Raw genomic sequence first — 20,556 nt, 5'->3', positions numbered from 1 at the left:
AACTCTGGCTGTTACAGACACGCCCCCACAGCGGCAGCACACTATAGTGGTGTGTGTGTGTGTGTGTGTTCAGCGGGGTTCTTCTACGCCAGTGGACACGTGCCATATGGGGCCGGTCGGTTCTGGCTCGGATCGTTTGTCTCGTGCAGTGTCCGCCGTCACGAGCCCGAGCCCGTGGTCACGTGATCCCCGCCGCAGCTGAAGGAGAGCGGACAGCGATTCAAGGAGAACGTCTCATTCACACGTCTTTATTTGACAGCATACACTTCATAGAGAGTCGAAACAATATTTCCACAGCTATGCATTAACCCGCTCGCGTGACGTGTGTGCTGCAGATGATGTGTCGCGTATGAATATGATGCGCTTTATTCTAGACTGCCTGCGGCCGGCACGAGCGCGCGCTGCATCCGCTGCCAGGTACACGAATGCATGGTCCTTATCTTTATACATATAAGCAGCTGCACGCAGTCTTAGTCTTTAAATGCGATTTAACCGTCATCCTTCAAAAAACATCACTTTGCACGTCGAGGTTAATTATGCACTGAAATAATAATGCCATAATGTCTGCATGCACTGTAGTGATTCATCATCCTGACATCATCTGACACGTATGGATTGCATAATCTTGAACGTATGTCTGCAGTGATCTTGTGTTTATTTGCGTTTGAAATCTTGCGTAAATAATATTGGCTTTATTACGTGATTTATTGTTTCAGGGACACGGAGCTTCAGGCTCAGGGTACAGACTCTTCTGACGATAACGAAATTAAGGTACTGTGTTATGTTCTGCACTATATACATTGATGAGCTCTTAGCTCTAGCTATGATTTACTGCCACTTAGTGCTGTCTTTCTTTCTCTGCGTCTCGAAGCGCGCATCTATTGAGCGCATACTCCAGGCGAAGAGTCATTCGTCGCTATTTGTTTTGACTTTATGGTCATGATTCTGTATTTTTAGCCGTGATATGGTTTTCTCAAAATATAAGTTCCATGCCAGTCTTCTTTGTTAGTGTCGGAGATCAGCAACATGTGTGATATACCATAGAGATCATAAATTAATGTTGTGACGGGGCTAATACACCCCTTAAGAAAAATGCGCCATATGATATGGCACTACCGGCGGAGGTAAAAAGCCACTGGTAGCGATTCAAATACTTTACCTAAAATAATATATTTTGAGCAACAGTTGTTCTATTTTGATGAATAAAATAATAAACATTCATTCAAAAGTACAGTATTATTGCAAATGACCAGATGATAAGGATATCGGCAGCGTGGGAAGCTGTATGCTCAAGCGAACATGCTGTGTCGCAAGTTTAGCATGTGCTCTGTATCTGTGAAGATCTCACTGTACACTTTTGTACACTGCCTACCTGTGGTGTCGTTATAAGCAAGGCAGCATTAGACAACTCACAATGGCTTATAATGACAGCATGAGGGCGGCTGCTGAGAGCTCCAGTGCAAGCCATGTGTTTGTCAGTGCCGGGGTACCTATACCTGTTCTGCACTTTTACATAACTTGATGTATAGATTTATGTGTAGGGTATCTGAGTCAGAAAATGACTTAATCGCTGTTTTGGCTACGAAGTTCTGTCAGATTTTCTTCCAGGCTGTGGAACCATTGGCGAACATGTCTGTATGTTAGACACTGAACATTGTGGAAGGCTTTGTATTAGTTGTTTTTACTCTGTGTTTTTTTTGTGTTATGGATCCTCCTGGGTCTGAAATAAAGTTTGATATACTCAAGAAATAAAACAAGTGTTTTATTGCCACCACTGTCATTAAAATAGGTTATAAATACTTTTTTAAAATGCAGTAAAAAGTCATTTAACAAAAATAAAGGTTCTGGAAGCTTTTTATATTGCCGGACAGCGATCCCATAATAATTTAATATGTAATTACTATACTAACTCTAAATACAATATATATATATATATAACTTGTTTTGCGCTAGACTTTGGGTACACTCAAGTTTTTTGAGAAGTTGTTGGAAGTTGAAAACTTTCTCTCATAATCTGCACAAAAAGTCATAGGATTTATGTGATAGAAGATGACATACAGTACGGCTGTTATCAATGATATGAGTGTAGAGATTTGGATCAGGTTAACATATCTCATGAATATATCCTCAGGGTCTGAAGGATGAGGTGCATATGGAAGAGGAGACTCTTCAGACGGTCAAGGCTTTGTGCCGGGACACACAGGAGAGCATGGAGAAGCTGGAAGAGAGGAAGACCCAGCTGAAGGAAGAGCTGAAGGGGATCTATGACCTCCAGAAACAGGAGAGGGAAGTGGTAAGCGTATGTTTAAATGATTTCTGGAGAAACGTTCCTTTTTAAAGGGATATTTCAGGTTAAGGCGAGACACTACAGGTGAATAGGGTAAAAGCAGATATCACCATGAAACTTTCCCAGTTGATTACCTACATTAAGATGAGAAAAAAATGTATTACAAGTTTTCTGTTTAATGTTTAAATATGCAAATTAGGCAATATCTAATGCGCCAATTTGTATATATATATATATATATATATATATACAAAAAAAAAAGAAATCTGAGTATTGGGTTAAAAATTATTTTTTCATTGTGTTCCCAAATTAGATGGGGAAAACATTTACAGAGGGATTTATGGATATCTACTTCTGTTATTCTGTAAATCAGAATATACTGTCAATAGCCTTAAAAAAAAAAATTCCGCCATGTTTTTTTGAATAAAATGTTATATAAATCAGGATAGGAATAATATATTTACAAATCCCTCTGTAAATGTATTCATAATATAACTAGGCACAAGACTGGAACGTTTAGTGTATATCGGTGCGACTGAAGTGGAGATTTCAGACTTGGAGAATGAGAGAAAAGTCATTTTGAGAAACGGGCTTTAAAGATTTATCATCAGCAAATGAGATTGCGCATTCAGCCCTTGGTTGCTGAAAAAAAATAAGGGAAATGACCATATTTGGATCCAACAGTGTTGTACAGGAGAGAGAGAGCTTTCTAAAGGTGTGTGTGATGACCGGGAGCAGACAGAGATCGCGGAGCAGCGGGATGACACCAACACCAACTTTTGTTGAATTTAGGAGAAATCTACAGACTTTTTTCCACCACAAGTCTGAAAGAAGACATGTTATTGAAGACAAATATCCCAAAATCTCAAAATTGACCAGTGAAAAAAACCCTGATGTTTTTGCCTGCCGTGTCTCGCCTTAAATACAACTCAAGCTCTATATGGATCTGTATCCCACTGTCAGTTACCACAGAAAGTCATTCCACTCACCCCTCAAAGCATTTTCATTGTCAATCTACAGCACGTGTGTCAAACTCCGCTCCGTGTGTTTAGCTCCAGCCAACTCCAACAAGTTTTAGCAACACCTAAAGACCTGGATTAGCTGTGTAATTAGGGTTGGAGCTGAACTCTGCAGAACAGACTGGTTTCCCTCTGAAGCTAAGCAGGGCTGAGTCTGGTCAGTGCCTGGATGGGAGACCTCCTGGGAAAACCAGGTTGCTGCTGGAAGAGGTGTTAGTGAGGCCAGCAGGGGGCGCTCACCCTGTGGTCTGTGTGGGTCCTAACACCCCAATATAGTGACGGGGACACTATACTGACAAAGAGCACTGTCCTTCGGATGAGACGTTAAACCGAGGTCCTGACTCTCTGTGGTCATTAAAAATCCCCAAATTTGCCCCTTGGCCTCTGTCCATTATGGCCTCCTAATCATCCCTATATATATATATATATATACACTGATTGACGTCATCTCCGTCTCCTCTCCACCAGTAAGCTGGTGTGTGGTGGGCGTTCTGGCGCAATATGGCTGCCGTCGCATCATCCAGGTGATGCTGCACACTGGTGGTGGTTGATGAGACCCCCCCTTGCTTTGAGGTCTCAGAAAAGCACTATATAAATGTAACAAATTATTATTATTATTAGTGTTTGCCATCCCTGGATTACAGGGCAGTGCAGTGAAACCAAGGCTGCATTTACACTGGTACAAAAAAAGGAATAATTTTTTACTCACTGAACCACTTTCAAATGTTGTTTTAAATCAGATACACATCCGATATCTGGACATTAGACCTGACAGCGACACGTTCCCATAAAGATCGCTTTTTAATGTCATATCATGAAGCAGATGTGCCTGTTTGTGCTCTTCACCAAATTTCCATGGCCCCCCGAATATTTTTTTATCTGAATATGCAATATATACAAATAAAAAAGAGCCTCTGCTTTTAAAAAAAGCTTTGCTACTGAAAGCTTCATTATAGGCTATTTCTCAGCAATTTTTTTGTAAAAAATAAATCCGCTGTTTTTGTAAAAAAACTAACACAGGGTCCCCGCGGATCCTTAAAAAGTCTTAAAAGGTCTTAAATTCGATTTTTAAAATTTAAGGCCATAAAAAGTCTTAAAAAGTCTTATTTTTACTTATGAAAAGTCTTAAATTTTAGATAACACTTTGACTTAGACGTATCGAAATACTTTCCAAATAAAAACTATCTAATTAGCGTAAATATTATTTTTTATTATTCTATCTTTGTGGATTTGCTTGTTTACGTGACAATTCGCGTCATTTACGGCAGCGTATTAGCCTACTACGTCTGTCTCCTGCACGCGAGAGGAGAGGATAAGAGAACGAGTAAATGTCAGTTCAATAGTAAGTTCATTCTTTGTGTTTAGGATTGTCTATGAACTATGATGATATTGTAATCATTGTTTTAACTACGTGCGAGGCACTGCGAGTGCGAGCTCACATCGCATTTGTCTCTGCTTGCTTTCACTGCGTGATGTGTCAGTGTAGTTATAGGTATGTCCCCAAATGAGTTTTTGTCTTATTAAATTTATATCATATTATGTTGTTATATTAGAATATCACGAGCAAGAGTGCCGTTTTCCTGTGCACAATTGCAAATCTGCTATTTATTTTATACAACAGTTAAATTAACAATACAGTTAACATTGTGTGTTACTTTTTATATTGTCAATATTGTTTGTTTCCCCCTTTATTTCGCCGACGAGAATTTCATAATGAAACTGTAGTCCAACAGACAGCGATTCTTTTTTTAAAAACTGAAATCCGCGTTTTGAACGAATCATTTGATTCGATGAATGAATCGGCCGTTTGAACAAATCGGTTGAATAAAACTCCAATGACTCGCTTATTAAGACAGTGACTTACTGCCACCTACTGGCGGGTTTAGTTTCATATTTAAAGTACCCTTTAATTAAAATGTTAAAATTATAAATCATTTCATATTTAAATATTGAATAGCTTTATTTATGCAATTGCAAATTAAGTGTAAATATAGTAATGCCAGTTCGGATGCCGCTTCTGTGTCACCTCTGCACTGCAAGGATGGTTTTTTATTTAATTATTTAATTTGACAGTGATACTGTCTTATTCTAATATAATTTAATTTGACAGTGATACTGTCTTATTCTAATATAATTTAATTTGACAGTGGTACTGTGTTATTCTAATAGAATTTAATTTGAATGTTAGAATTTGACATAAAAGGTGATGCATACCTCTAAATACGTTTAGAAATAATTTCCATATTTAGGTGAAAATTCCCCTGGAAATCAATTTAAGGTTAAATTAATACAGTCACTACTGTAAACTGACCACTGCATAGAATATGTTAAATATGAATATCTTCGTGAGTCTGCTGTCAACAACAGGCCTAAACCAGCCATGGTACCAGTACAAAATCAGCAAATATCATCTAATTATTATCAACAACACTTTGAAAATATCGAGATATATTTTTGTTAATATTGCACACCCCTAATGTACGGTATTAATTTTGATTTCTTCAGGTCTTAAAAAGGTCTTAAAAAGCCTTAAATTTTACTTTATCAAATGTGCAGATACCCTGTAACAGCTTCACTATTACATACTTCAAACTCACAATCTCTCTCTCTCTCCCGATTGGCCATGATTGAATTATAAAATAATTTTAGTAAAGCTATTCAAAACCCGAGGGTCAACCATGTCGCATAATAAAGCGATCAACAACAGAATCATTTTGGGACACCAGTTGTGTCGAACGTGAGTGTAAACTGGCAGGACAAAACATTGATATGATCCATTTATAAGATCAGATCTGTCCATTAAGACTTGCCGTGTAAACGCAGCCCAGGAGGGGCGTGATGTCAGCTCTTCTTGGTTGATTAAAGACGGGAACATTACTGCGTTCTGAAGGCCGGCCAAAAGAGCACTGCAGTGGTCCAATCTGGAGATTGTAAGAGCTTGGATGAATAAGATGCGAGTGTACTTAAAAAGGAAAGCAGACTTAGACGTTTTTGTTAATGTTTCGCTTAATGCAGATACTCCAAGTTTTCTGAAGCTATATGATTAGAGATTGACCGATTACACTTTTCTACTGGGGACTTCTGGTGGGTCTCTAATAGCATACAAATGTCATTACAGCACAGATAAAGTTATTTATTTAATGTATCATTTGTATTTACATTTATATTTATGCATTCAGCAAGTTCTTTTATCCAAAGCGACTTACAAAAGAGCAAAAGCAATTTGTCAGAGAGCCAAAAATATTTGTAATATACAATGCAAGGTTTATTAGACAAAGATTAGGCAGCAAGCTAGAGAAGAGGAGACATGCTGTGTCTTCAGCTGCTTCTTGAAAACATTGTAACAAATGAAATGCCTGTTTCGGAACAAAACCAACTATCTATAGGTGTGAAAACGCCCCAAAACTCTTCTCTTTTTTCCCTGAAGTAAAAACTTTATAGTTAACTCTTTCCCCTCCAGCGTTTTGTTTGTTTTTTAAGTTGCCAGATGTGCTGGTTTCAGGAGTTCATGTGGAAGTTCATCCACCAGAGAGGAACAGAGAGAGTGAAGGTTTTGGAGAGTGAATATGCCTCTTTGTGAATAGGGTTGTGTATCGTTTGAATTTTAGCCTTTACAGTTCCAGTGCAGATTATGCTTATTGATTACAATTCTCATTGATTCCCAGTTTCGAAATAAGCAAATTAGCAATAGCAAAAAATAAATACATCTTAACAAAGTTCAAAAATGTCCATCAAATGTAATATAAGACTGCATAGTTTTCTTTTTAAATAAAATATAGAGTAATCCTTATGAAAGTTAAGCAGATCATTGAGAGATTTTCTTTTGTTCTTTGATTAACATTAATGACATTGACTGTAGCAGGTTTATTAGGCTGCTGTCACTTTAAGACCTAACACACTGATCCAATATACCTACTGTTACACATGCGTTTTCTTTCTCAGCTGTTTACGTTCATTTAAGACAAAACCGACTGTGTTTACGAGGGTATTTTGACATAATTTGTGCGAATTGAGTTCTCTTTCATGTCTTATTGCGCTTGAATGGTTAAAACCACATTAAAATGCACACACAGGAACCGATAAGCAAAATCAAAATTTTATAACAAGTATCTGATTCCTGAACTTAAGTATCCAATTCCAGAATTGGAATCAATTTTCATTTCCCAACTCTAATTGTGAATAAACAACAAGATGTTGCTCATTCACTGACCATAGTTAGTGGGAGGGAGCATATACTTGTCGGATTGAATTGAGGTAAGGATGTGTAGTTCTGAAAGCCAGCGGCAAAAGCCTTACGTTTGATTCTGGACACAACTGGGAGCCAGAAGACCAGACATACTGCCACGTGTTGGATCATCTGCAGATGTGTAGTCGTGCTGGCTGGAAGGCCTGCCAGTAGTCTTGACAGGAAGGGTCTGATTTGTGAACCTGCTTGACCAGGCCGTTGCTATTGTTACAGTGTTGCTATTGACCATTGGGAGGCAAAATAGGCATGGGGATAAGTAGCAAGTTGGTTGGAGTTAGTAACTGGGAAGATTTGAAAGGTAACACTTACCTTTGGGTGGCAGTACAGAGAAGGTGATTGTGGACAGCTGTTGTTTGTGTGTACATGCTGGACCTTGTTTGAAGAAGTGATGACAAGAGGACAGCGGTGGTGTGTCTTTGAATATTTTTGGAGAATAAAGGAAGGCACTGAGCAATATTAAGGAATATGAATTTATTGAAGTTAATTCATACTCATACGCCCACTCCCGAGTCACCTCTGGCTTTATTGAAAAGGTGTTACACATGGTTTTAAAACAATGGTAACTTACTAGAAATACTGCAGTATCCATTTAGTAACCATGTTTTAGGAACCATAACTGTAGTATAATCTGTAGTATAATTGTGATTGCTATGGTTTTACTTCAAATACGGGTTCAAACGGGAAGTAAACGGGTTAAAACAAGTATTGTTCATTTTTGTAGGTTAGAGTAGGGGTTTGGCTGTGGAGTTTCTGTTGTATTCACAAATACAGTTTAGACATGCACACAGAAAAAACACAATATACATATCGCAGTGATGGCCCTATACTGTATGTTAGATACAAATACAGTTTACCACAATTTACACCAGGTTTGGGGTACAAATAATACTAAAATATGTTCTTACGTCGCTGCCATCTGTTAGTGTGTTTGACCTTGTGTGTGTGTGTGTGTGTGTGTGTGTGCAGCTGCAGTGCCTGCAGGAGGAGCAGCAGGACTTGGAGCAGACAGTACAGCAGTACGACACCGAGCTGTGTGCTGCGGCTGAAGACCTGCTCCAGATCCAGCGGGAGGTGGCGTATGCCAAAGCACACGCAGAAAGCCTGCATGAACAGATCTCTCCGCTGCAGGACGTATTCGAGGAGATCGTACAGGTCACAGTTCAGTCACCATGTTCTTAGTCTGTTTTTTCATATTTTTGGTACCAGTAGACACTTCACATAATTAATTAACTAAGTGAAATTATGCTTTGGTATACAGTTTTATAAATTTAAATTCTAGCTTTGCAACATCTCTTTTCTACATCTAAGTTGTGGTGTGGACCCAAAATAAACAGGAACACAGCAAATATATATATACACTGAAAGCACAGTCTTTAGGAGAGGGATGAGAAAACAATCCATAAAAACTTGCTACCTACAAAAACTAAAATTAGTAGAAGGAATGAGGGCTAAAATACAATATTTCTCTAACTCCTCGACTTAGCAAGACAAAAGAGAAAGTAAAATAGTTTGTTTTAATGAACTATTTGATAAAGTAATAGCAAATTAACTCATATAATATTGAGAAGAGCCCCTTCGGACACAGTAATACCTTTTCACCTGCTATTTCAATCACAGGCTGAGCCCACATTAATGAATTCTGGTAAAGAGAGAGGTTTGAACCCAACTGAATCAACAATACACTGATTTCACCTGAATAATGACTGTTTACTATTTTCTTGTTTTTGAACTCTGTTTGCATCATTGAATCACTGTTTTCCAGTTTATCAATGTAAAGCTGCTTTGAAACCATCTGTGTTGTATAACGTGCTATATACTTTATTTATTTAAATATACAACCATATTGCACATAAAAATAAAATCTCTATGGAAAATAGTGTTTTCAAAATACTAACATTTCAGTAGTAGCTACCTATACCAGTGACATTTCACGATTCTTGCTGGCAAAAACTAGTATGCAATTTTATTTGAGGTTCACTTATAATGTTTGTGGAGTTTTTTTGTAAAATAAATAGATAATAATAACAATACATGACGGTTTTACATCCTGTCTGTGATCTCCTGATTTGAGCCCTATTGTCTTTGTGACTTTAATGCTTAGGCCACTATTATAATTGGCCTACATCAACTCAAGTGAAATTGCAAAAAAATACACAAATAAAACACTGGTTTCAAAACGCCAGTTCAAAATGGCAACGGGTTGGTCCTGAACTCTTCCGCTCTTGTTAAATCAAATACTGAATTCCTTCAAAGTCCATTAATGAAATGTCACAAACTGTGTAAAGTTAGTGTGTTTTTTAACTGAAATAACTACAGTAAACTGAGCTAAATTGGCACAAAGTCTCTAAAACGCATTAGACATAACATCAGAGTTTCAGTAGTCTGTACCAATATCTGTAAAATTTCACAAACCAATTTCAATAACACCCTCCATTTAACAGCTATTTAATGTACAACAATTTGTATGAATTAATAATTAATATAGATATTAATGCAAAGGGTATAACAGTGACTCGCTGTCTCTTTGTCGCCTTCATGTAACATTCTTAGTTAAATTACTCAGGCCCTGTTTACAGGTGTTAAGACGTGTTTTTCACATTAGGGATGTGCCTGTCACAATACGCTATGAGTTTGTGAAGTGAATGAGTGTTAACTCTAGATTAGGACGATTCTAAGGGCCCTGGTCAGCGGCGCCCCTGTCCATCTTGAGATAACATAATTTACATCAGAGTGAGTCCACCTCAGGTGGGTGAACATTGAAAAGCTGGTTGATTATTTGTGCTCCGTTGAAGATTTCCACTTGAGAACCACTGTTTTAGTAGCCTGGTTCTACCAGACTCGTACATTTCATTTTTAAAGAGAGTCTGGCCTCTCTCCATTGACAAGCGTTAACTTCCTTGAAGGCGGGTCCTCTGTTGAAGTTTAAAACTATTGGATCTGCCCAGAGCCACTCTGGATCTGCCATAACCAATCGCTGACCTTTGGTCGTGACGTATGACGACTCAAACTAACGACCTCAACGTAATCGTTCTCAGCCACTCCTTCTGTTCGCTGATTGGACCGGTAAAAAATTTACTGGAGGAAACCCAAGAATACACCACAATCCCAGACGTAGTTCTGAAGGAAAATGAAAATTGAGCGGAAGTACGTAGGAGGGCGGAGCCAGGCTACTGTTTTAGACCTAATTGACAAGCAAAAGCTATTGTTTTTCAACCATAAACAGAATTCCTGTAAGATACTGTATATTTTTTATTATTTGTTGTGCATATATTGATCTGTTCATTCCTTAAAGTTTGTGAATAAAGGAGGCTTTACTCCAGATTTGTAGTAGCCCTAGCTCTGTGGCCAGCAGAATCTCAAACTCCAACTTTAAAGTGTAATGCTGCTATAGACTATAGAGGATGTATGTGAAAATGTCAGTAAAAAACATTTTCTCACTGTATACCTGAACCTAAATGTGGACCCAAAGTTAATCAAACTAAGTTTAACCAAGTAAAATACAATAAAAAATTGTGGTTTTGCTATACCAATATATAGAGGCAATCACTCAAACAAAAATTAGAACAATTTAAAATGGTCAAGCCACATTTATTGGACCACTGGAGATGGACTGACCCATCCTTGATATTGCTCATGATTCTCGATGTGCAATCTCTTACTTGTTTACAATGTGTAAATTTAAGTTACTTTTTGTTTTTGTTGAATAGGTTAAAAAGAAGCTGGGTGAGCTGGTTGCTGGCCTCATAACAGGTGAAAGTGTAATGACTGAGAGGACAGAAGATGCTGATTGTGTGGGTTTGGACCAGGAGTTGGTTGGAAAAGTGGATGTTGTAGAAAGCGAGTGTGATCATGTCTACTGTGAGAAGATCGTGTCCAAACAGGAAAGAGAGGAAGTAGATTATGTTGAGCAGGAGAGCACCCCAGAGGAGCTTGATAAAATGCAGTATTCAACGGAGAACTTGGTATGTCCATTGGCATTCAATGTGCTCCTAGTTGTTTATAAGTTTGTTGAACTCATGATCTGTTATTGATTACAGAAGAGCAGTGGCTCGTCGTCTTTTACTGAGATCACACTGACGGAGGTCAAAGAGGAGGATGTTATGTTCAGATCAACAACTCCACAGGTAGGACACACATACACTGAGCTTGTACCTGTTTTTTTCATTGTTGTGGGATGTGTTCAGTCAATTTGACTTTTGCCATTTAGTTCATATTCAGATCTGTTTATTGTCTTGCATTGCTTGTTTAACTGTTTTCAATCAAACTGCAGTTCGCATTCACACAATGTAAGTATTTCTATAGCACATTTCTAGAGCAAACGTCACAATGTGCTGTACATCCAAATATAAAAAAGAAAACAAAATAAGAGTGACATATATTTTAAAAACAAACAATCAGATAAAAAAAACGGATTAATACAAAACTATTTAGACAAAAGCAAGTTTAAACAAGTGTTTTTTTAGCTGCTTTTTAAAAGTGTCCACATATCTTAAGTCTATAGGGAGAGCATTCCACAATTTGGGAGCAACAATTTCAAAGGCACAGTCATCTTTAAGACCCGTTCACACCAAGAACAATAACTATAAATATATAAGCGTCCACACCAGCGGACGTTATTGTTCTATTTATTCTAAGCGCACACTTGTTTGTCACTTTAAATGTTCTTTAAAGAAGGATGGATTCTGATTGGCTGTCACTGTTTTTATTGTTCATCAGCAGGATAAGATCATTCTGAAAGTGATTCCAACGATATTATTTCTCTGTGCCGTTATCGTTATAGCTGTGGTATGAACTCCGCTATTCTTTACTTTTGAACTATAATTTTTTTAGAACTATACCTTTATCGTTATCCTTGGTTATCGTCCTTGGTGTGAACTGGAATGTTGTCTTTGGTCTAGAACGAATGATGGCTAACAAGACCTGTTCAGAGGATCTCAGATTCCTGCTGGAGTTATAAGGTTGCAACAACTCTTTTATATAATCAGGAGCTTGACCACTACTCTACTCTAAACACTATCACAAGAATTTTCAATTGAATTCTAAATTTAACTGCAATTCAATTTCTTTACATTACACAGCAATGTAAAGAAATTAAAATTGGTGTTACATGTGATCTCTTTGACGACTTAGTTAAAAGCTTGGTGGCAGTTTTTTTTTAACCACTTGAAATCGTTTCACGGATTAATTGCTAAGACAAGAAGTAATGTTTAACAGAATAAGATAAAGGGCAAAGACTGTCCATCACCTTTGGGAGAACAAATTATCTGCCATTCAACCTTTTATAGAGTTTATGCAATTTGGAAGAGCAGACAATTTTAAAATTTCACGAGGCTTAAAATAAATATATAAATGAATATCATCTGCATAACAATGATAACAAACACCCTTAAATGTACTTATTAATTGCCCAAGAGGCAGCAAATATAGTGAAAAAAGCAATCGGGCCTAAAACAGAACCCTGGGGAACACCACAGGACAGAGATGCTGTGGATGAGGCATACTAATGAACTCTGACTGAAAAATACCTGTCTGATGAGTATGAAGAGAACCATACAAGGCTGTTCCAGAGATGCCAACACACTGTGAGCCTCTCAACTTATACAGTGATCAACATTTTTAAAAGCAGCAGTAATATCTAAAAGAACCAGTACAGAACCACAACAATCCCACAAGTGCAATTTCTTAACAATTTATAAAATTTTGTAAGAATGAAACATGACACTTTTTTTGTAGAATATAACAAAAAAAAAATCATAACTCTTTTATCAAATATTTTTAACAACATCTGTAGTTTCATCAGTATGACCCCCCCTACCCCCCCCCACACACACACACACACACACTTTCTTGCAGATGAACACTTGTTGCCATAAATCTGCTTAGCATATTGTGCCACAATGTAGTCGTTAGCGCTGTTTCCAGTTTATTCAGCTTTCCAAAGAGTGCAGCAGCATCATGTCTAGTGTCTGCTTTCTCACTGCAATCTTCAGCAATATTTGCAAGTGTTTCTCTAATTATATTGTAGTTTTCATAGAGCGCTTTGGTTGAGTCGGCCCTACAGCTCCATCTTGTGGCACACAGAGATTTAAAAGTCAATCTAATGTGAATGTCACTGTCATTAATTTTCGATGCCAGCGATGAGTGGATGCGTTGCAAAAAGGTATAAAGGGTTTGTAAAATACAAAAAAAGGATGTGACCTCCTCACAGCAATCATCTATGCTGTTGACACCAACGAGATTCAAAGAATGACCAGCACAGGGCATTTAGTGAATTAAAGGGTTTTGCATTTTCAGGTGCGTTTGAAGTCCGTTATATTTACCGGACAAATTGCTTGCATTATCATAGCTTTGTCTACGGCAATTTGACAAGTCCAACCCCAAGTCTCGCACCATTTTTAGTACACACTCGGCAAGCTTTTCACCTGTGTGGCTATTGAGGGGCTCAAATCCAAGAAATGTTTAAACTACTTTGCCCTCAGCACTAACAAATCTAAAAAATAGATGTCAACTGGTCTACATGAGAAAGCATCCACTGTAGAGACGTGTTTGGCTCTGTTAAAGTCTTAAAGTTTGATACAGTTTGATTTCATGAACTGGTTCAGTGATTACTCTAGCTCAAAAGTCTGAAGAACTCATGCTCAGTGCTTGAAGTGGGGGGAAAAAGGTGCTTGTACTCGCCACCGAAACCCCCTCTTCACTGCTGCTCCTCCCGGTGTGATTGCACTCATTGATTAACATGCATGCCGAAAAAAATATGCGCTGCTCACACTTGTGGTGTGAAACGGCCGTAACGCCTTTTCTGTCAGTGGTAGAGTACCGGCTACATGCGAGAAGTAGCGGTACGCAAGAAAAAGTGCAGGTACGCTTAAGAGTAAAATGTAGAAGTGCCGGTACTGCGTACCGGTGAGTACCGCCCCCCTTCGAGCACTGCTCATGCTCAAAAGAACAATTCATTAAAGAACCACCATAGGGGAGACTGCATGCCCCCGTGATGATTTAAATAGGACATCACCGAGTGTTGTCCTTTTATATCAGGACGTGCTGGCCCTGAATATCTGGAAGGAGGAATCTGAAGGCCAGACGCATTGCATCTATTTCCAGATGTCATTTATCATGTCCTTTGAATCTTCAATTGGCCCTCGACCATCGCATACAAATGTGCATCCATGCATTTTGTAAATATGTGAGGAAACAGGAGGACGTAGAACTGGTGTCTAGTTATTTTACAGAGCAAAGCTTGTTCACTGGTATCCCGCAGCTTTTTCGTTCTCGACTGCTAGATGTACACACTGTGAAATATAAATAGATACTTTTTTGTTTGTGGCTGCTGCATATCATTGACCAATGACATTATTCACAACCACTATGTTCAGCAATGCTCAGATTAAGGAAAAACGAAGTGTAAAAAACAGCGAGTAACTATAAAATCCACTCTAAAACAATCGTTGAAAAAAATATGTTTTTACTAAATCAATTGTAAAACTGAACAATATTTTTTTTTTCTGATACTGAGCAATCAATAGCTTATGATTTCTCTCTTGAAACAGTCAGATTCTTCTGATATGGAGAAGGAAGACTTTGAGATTATTCAACCCAGTCAAGCAACAAACAGACAGTTTGACTTCTTCCATCCAAACCCCTTCACTTATGGTGAGTGATTGTTATGGCTTGATTGTTTCTGGATTGTACATTTACATGTGTCTCACAACTTTTTTTTAAATGATTTTCAGGTGATGTATTTGGAGAAGACCATTTTCCAAAGGTTGATGTGACAGGTTGGTAACTTTGTTTGAAACCTGACTTTTTTCCTGTGATGAAGTGTACATATTTAAAACAAAGTTTTGAGTAAGTTTTATTCAAACTGCACAATAACAAAATGTATAAGTGTTAGGGAATCTTCTTTAAAGCTATCTTCCAATGCTACTAACTACTAATTTATGTAATATAGTTACACTGCAGTTACTTAACTACAGTCATTTTTGCAATCAGAACAGTATTTACAAGGTGCAAAACAATAAGAAACTCAATTAGGATGAGAGCATTAAACTAGAACAAACAAATTTACTCAAAATTTCTAATAAAAAAAAGAGTAACAATGTAATCTATGTAACAGAATCAAGTTCATTATGCCAAATATATCACTACAATGGATAATAATGGGTCTTTTCACACTTCTTAACCATGAGTAATCCTTTAGGGGAAAAAAATCACATTTGTAATTTTACGAAATCCTGCTCGCTGATATACTTCAAGTAAAATCGAAGAATGAACTGATGTGACGTCATTTTAAACCAAATCAGGCCAAACCGAACTTCGTTTGGAGTTTGTTTTGGAAGTTCGAAACAGCTTGCCAAAGCGAATTTTCCGGAAAAGTTTGCTACAGCTGGTAAACACCTTTGTACTACCATTGGTCAGTTGTTGTTGTTGTTTTACCCTAAGCAAAGAACGAACAAGAACTTCGCCGTGAGTATATCGGGGGCCTTAACACTGCTTTTGTGGGGTAGCTCCACATTGCTGTTCCAAAGGTAAATATTATGGTGTGATGATTCTTACATTTATGGTGAAAACTTACAAACTGGGTATAGACAGGAACATAAGAGCCTAAATGATGAGTGTAACACAGTATGTTGTAATGGGAAGAAGGAGGCGGGAACCGGTGAACATTCAAAAGACTTAAATATTTATTTTGAGTCTTTTAAAAGACTAACATAAATAAACAAAAGTAAAGGCAGCAGTCCATCACGGACGACTGCTGCCACAGACAATAAAACAGAAACAAAACAAGATAAATCCAGGCCTGTACTCTTTGTTCTTTTCTGTCGTCGCTCCTCCTTTTATGCTTCCGCTCCTCCGTGAGAGATACGAGACCGGGGCGTCGCGCAGGTGTCGCTCATCAGCAAACATAACACCAGCCTCGCGCCGTTCTCTCACGGCCCTCGTCCTTGTCCTGCTCGCCACAATGAGCATATAAAAATGCGAATAAAAATGTTAGGCCAGGTGTTTACAAATCTACCGTGCAAAACTTAAATTCCCAGGACTAATTACTATCCAAGGGAAAATACTGAACTGAGTGGAAAAGGATAACCCAGGATTCCGCTAACCCATGATTTTAGAATAACCCAAGGTTAACGATTTTAAGTGTGAAAAGCCCAAATTCTGCACAGGCATATCTACATGAGAGCAGGTTTGATTATCACCTTTGTTTGCTCTGCTGTATAACTGCATGTGCAATACAATTTAACTTAGAAATCACAGAAATTTGTTTAAAAAATGTGCTTGTTACTGGAAAAGTTACACTGCTTTGAAAATAATTTAGCTGATGATAAATGGGTATACGTTTGTTTCACTGCTACTTTTAGTTAGCTATTTCCCAACACAGAAATGCACTAATTGCAGAGAATAAGAGAGTCAATCCATTCTCAGACAGTGACTAATATGGTGCTGTTTTTCTCAGAGCAATTACCAAGGGACCCGTTTAAAGGCACAGACCCTTTTGCCTCTGACACTCTCCTGGTTAACATGCCAGAGGAAAACCATTGTCAGGATGACTTCATCACTGCAGAGAACAGTCTTCCAGACACTGTACACTACCCTCTCCAGTCCTCTGTAAAAGACTATGGTACCTTTAATACTCCCATCAACATGCCACTAGTTGCTGACTTCAAACTGTCCACTGGAGAGCTTGATTGTGTGTCCATGTCCACTGAAAATAGGAGTCTTGAATCTAGCAGTGACCCCAATTCTGGTGTACAAATAAATGCCACACAAGACCAAAATCACGATGCTGTGCAACCAGATCTATCAAAAGAAGCTCAGTTCAGTGAAGAGTGTGTCCATGAATCTGGCTCTAGTCACAGTTCTACGGTGTTTAATTCTTTTGATGCCGATTCCAGTATATTTGCTGAAGCTGAAGAGTTGGAGGACAGAGTTGAAGTTCAGGATGGATCCAGTTTTATTAAAAGAGCTAACTCACTGTGTGGTCTACAGAGAATCATTGCAGGGTCCTATACTGGGTTTCCTCTAAGTCCGTGTGACCCTGAGCCGCTCCCAGGCATAAGTGATATTGAGAAGATTTTTGAACATCGTTTCTCTTCGGAACAAAATGCTGTAAATGACAAAGATTGTTCTCATTCAGAACTTGGAAATACTGAGAGTTTCTCCAGCGATCATAGTCCAGGTCCTCTGTGTGAACAGTTGCATGATATAAATAGTAATGCCTCTACTTCTTCCATTTGTGCTTCTCAACCCTCTGCTTTAGATGTAAATGACTACAAATATGGAGATATGTTCTTTTTCACTGTGAGATTAGATCCTGGTAGCCCTGAATTACACAATCATAGTCCAGTTTGTCCTGAGACAAATGAAATAAAGAAAGATGAGTCCCACGAGCAGTTGCCTTGGAAGGATCCTGCTTTGAGCCCTGAATTCAATGATATAGATGAATTTGAATGTTGCAGTCCAAAGCCTGAAGACACAGAACAACACAGCCATATTACAGAACAGAATGAGCAGAACAATTTTGAGAATGTGGAGGCGGAGATCACGACAAACAGTGACCCTCCAGAACAGAATGAGCAGAACAATTTTGAGAATGTGGAGCCGGAGATCACGACAAACAGTGACCCTCCAGAACAGAATGAGCAGAACAATTTTGAGAATGTGGAGCCGGAGATCACGACAAACAGTGACCCTCCTAAATGTAATGAAGTATTAGGGTCTGATTCTGAGTGGGCAGATTTACATATTCCATGTCTTACATTTGAGGATTCAGATGCTTCCCAAAACCTGTCTAATTTAGAGTGGAATGAACAATGGAAGGCAAATCTCACTGCAGCTGAACATGTTCCTGATACATCATTCCTGGATACAGATAGTAGTACACCAAATTCTCCAGTTCAAGACCTCTTTTGCCTACAAAGTAAGACAGATGCATCAGCTACTGACCGGGTTTATGTTTGTGAGCAACTCGTCCCTGAATCCAGTAGTTCACAACAGCACAGCCCGTCTTGCTCTGAAACCTTGGCCATGAGTAAATTCGAACTCCAGTATTTTGACCCATTCAGTCCCATACCTGCTGAGCCAGTCAATTGTGTATCTGGATTTGAAGAAATTAACACTGTTGTTCATGAAGCTCCAAGACTAGATTCTGGTTATCATGAAGTTGATACCCATGCTCCATTTAGTCCAGAACCTACTTACAAAAGCAAATGTAGCATTGACCTTCAAGGCCAAGGTTTGGAAACCAGTAAGCAGAGCGACTCTGAAATCCATGTCCCTGATCCATTCAGTCCTGAATCAGTTGATACAGGAATATTTGACTCAGAAACAGAAAACTGTGAGTCTGGTAATATTATTACAAAGTGTCACTTCTTCAGTCCTCAACAAGTTTACACAGATTTAAATAATCCAGAGGACAAGCAGATGTCTTTCATCAATACTGTGTCCTGTGATATGCTAAGTGATCATATCAGTGGATCCGAACTTGATGATTGTTACCCCTTTGGTTCTTGCCCATCTAATGAAGAGAGCTATGCTTACAGTAGTGAGGAAAATGTAATTACTGGACCCATCCTAGATGGATCTGATGTTTCTGGAGAATACAAACCTAGCTCCATGCTGACAAATGCTAGTCATTTTAATCAAGTAATCCACAGCGGTTCTGAATGGAGTACCTCTGAAATGAGCCTTCCCAACCCTGAGGCGTTTGACCCAATGAAAAACAACTTTTTTGATTTTAATACAACTGATGTTGGCTCATTTGTGACCAACATAAGCCAAGAAGAAGAAGAGGCTACAGATTGTGGTGGAAAAGTCACTAAAAAGGCTGACCTTACTGAAATTGACTATTTCTGTACTGAGCTCAGTAAAATGGTATCCTCAAGTTCATCTGATTCTGTTCAACAAAGTGTTGCTGAGATGTTATTTGGCTCGGATCCGGACACCTCAAGCTTTTACCCCTGGGATTTTGAAAAGCAGCAACACAGTTGTTAGTTTTCACTCACCATGTGCTTTAATTGATCTAATTAAATCAGTTGCATTTACATTTGACTTTATCATGGTTATATCCAGTCAAAAAAAAAATGTGTAAATGTGTTTGTAAATGTGAAAATGTCTTAACTTTGGACTGCAAATTGGCACCTCATGTGTCTCACTTTTGTAGCTACATTTCTAATTTCTGTTTAGTTACAGTTATGCAGTGTTTGCATTATATTATTTATTTATTTGTTTGTTTATTTATTTTTCAAATGCCAATAACAATATATACTAACTGCTGATATGTAGCATATAATAAATATGTGACATTTTAAACGTCCTCTGGTGGACTTTGGAGTTATGTCCATTCAACATGAATTTCCCATGGCATGCTTAGACGGACAGATGAGGAACAAAAGTTTCCATTTTGAGGGAACTTCGACACTGCATCATTACATTAACACTATGGAAACGTCTTGGGCCCTATTTTAACGATCTGAAACGCAAGTGTCAAAGCGCAAGTAACTTTGTGGGCGGATCCCGGCGCTGTTGCTATTTTCCCGGCGGGATAAATGACTATACCATATCACTAACGCGCAACGCGCCACTGTCTTTAGACTGTTTTTTTCCTGGTCAGTGGCGCAATTGCTTTCTAAAACTGGAAAATAGCACCATGGAAGTTTTGCGCCGGAACACACTCCTCTTTGCGCTCAACCGCCCCCGCGATCGCAAGTTCATTCCCTAATTTACCGACGTGCGTCTGTGGAGGGAAAAGTCCGCTGTGCGCGGGTGCAAAATAGGAATGATATATGCGTCGGTGTACAAAGTCAATTGCGCTGGGTGCAAGATAGGGCCCATTGTCTGAATCACGTGTGCACACATGCCAATCCCTTTGGCCACAGATGAAGTCAAGTGACACTATACGCACCCCATAGTTTGGGTCGTGTGTCTGTTGAGGCAGCATGGCGACTCAGTGATTTCTTCTGGTCTGGACAAAGACCTGCCTTCTATGGGGTCACGTTTTGAGGAGC

General features: G+C 38.6%; 3 protein-coding genes across 3 annotated transcripts in view; 2 read left to right on the top strand and 1 right to left on the bottom strand.

Annotated features, from left to right (window-relative positions):
- The window catches only part of LOC306999441 (uncharacterized protein), a 135,682-nt gene that overhangs the window by 506 nt on the left and 114,620 nt on the right, over positions 1-20,556 (top strand). The gene's annotated exons all lie outside the window — the stretch shown is intronic.
- The window catches only part of rpe65a (retinoid isomerohydrolase RPE65 a), a 222,353-nt gene that overhangs the window by 187,675 nt on the left and 14,122 nt on the right, over positions 1-20,556 (bottom strand). The window lies entirely within an intron of this gene.
- On the top strand, positions 86-19,865 carry LOC306999268 (uncharacterized protein). Its single transcript, XM_079613810.1, has 9 exons — positions 86-417; positions 717-771; positions 2,132-2,293; positions 8,519-8,704; positions 11,260-11,514; positions 11,590-11,676; positions 15,100-15,202; positions 15,283-15,327; positions 17,007-19,865. The coding sequence occupies exons 1-9, from the start codon at positions 350-352 to the stop codon at positions 19,541-19,543; spliced, it is 3,498 nt and encodes a 1,165-aa protein (XP_079469936.1). The 5' UTR covers positions 86-349; the 3' UTR covers positions 19,544-19,865.

The sequence above is a fragment of the Phoxinus phoxinus genome, assembly GCF_949152265.1.
Source record: "Phoxinus phoxinus genome assembly, chromosome: 5".
In the NCBI taxonomy this organism is placed as follows: Eukaryota; Metazoa; Chordata; class Actinopteri; order Cypriniformes; family Leuciscidae; genus Phoxinus; species Phoxinus phoxinus.
Note: the sequence above shows the minus strand (reverse complement) of the source record. Positions and strands in the feature narration are given on the sequence as shown.

What these genes read in the sequence shown, in the direction of transcription:
- LOC306999268 (XM_079613810.1), top strand. Translation starts at nt 350, where the DNA reads ATGAATATGATGCGCTTTATTCTAGACTGCCTGCGGCCGGCACGAGCG. An exon ending in AGAAACAGGAGAGGGAAGTG is followed by an intron (nt 2,294 to 8,518) that starts GTAAGCGTATGT and finishes GTGTGTGTGCAG; the next exon opens with CTGCAGTGCCTGCAGGAGGA. An exon ending in TCAGATCAACAACTCCACAG is followed by an intron (nt 11,677 to 15,099) that starts GTAGGACACACA and finishes CTCTTGAAACAG; the next exon opens with TCAGATTCTTCTGATATGGA.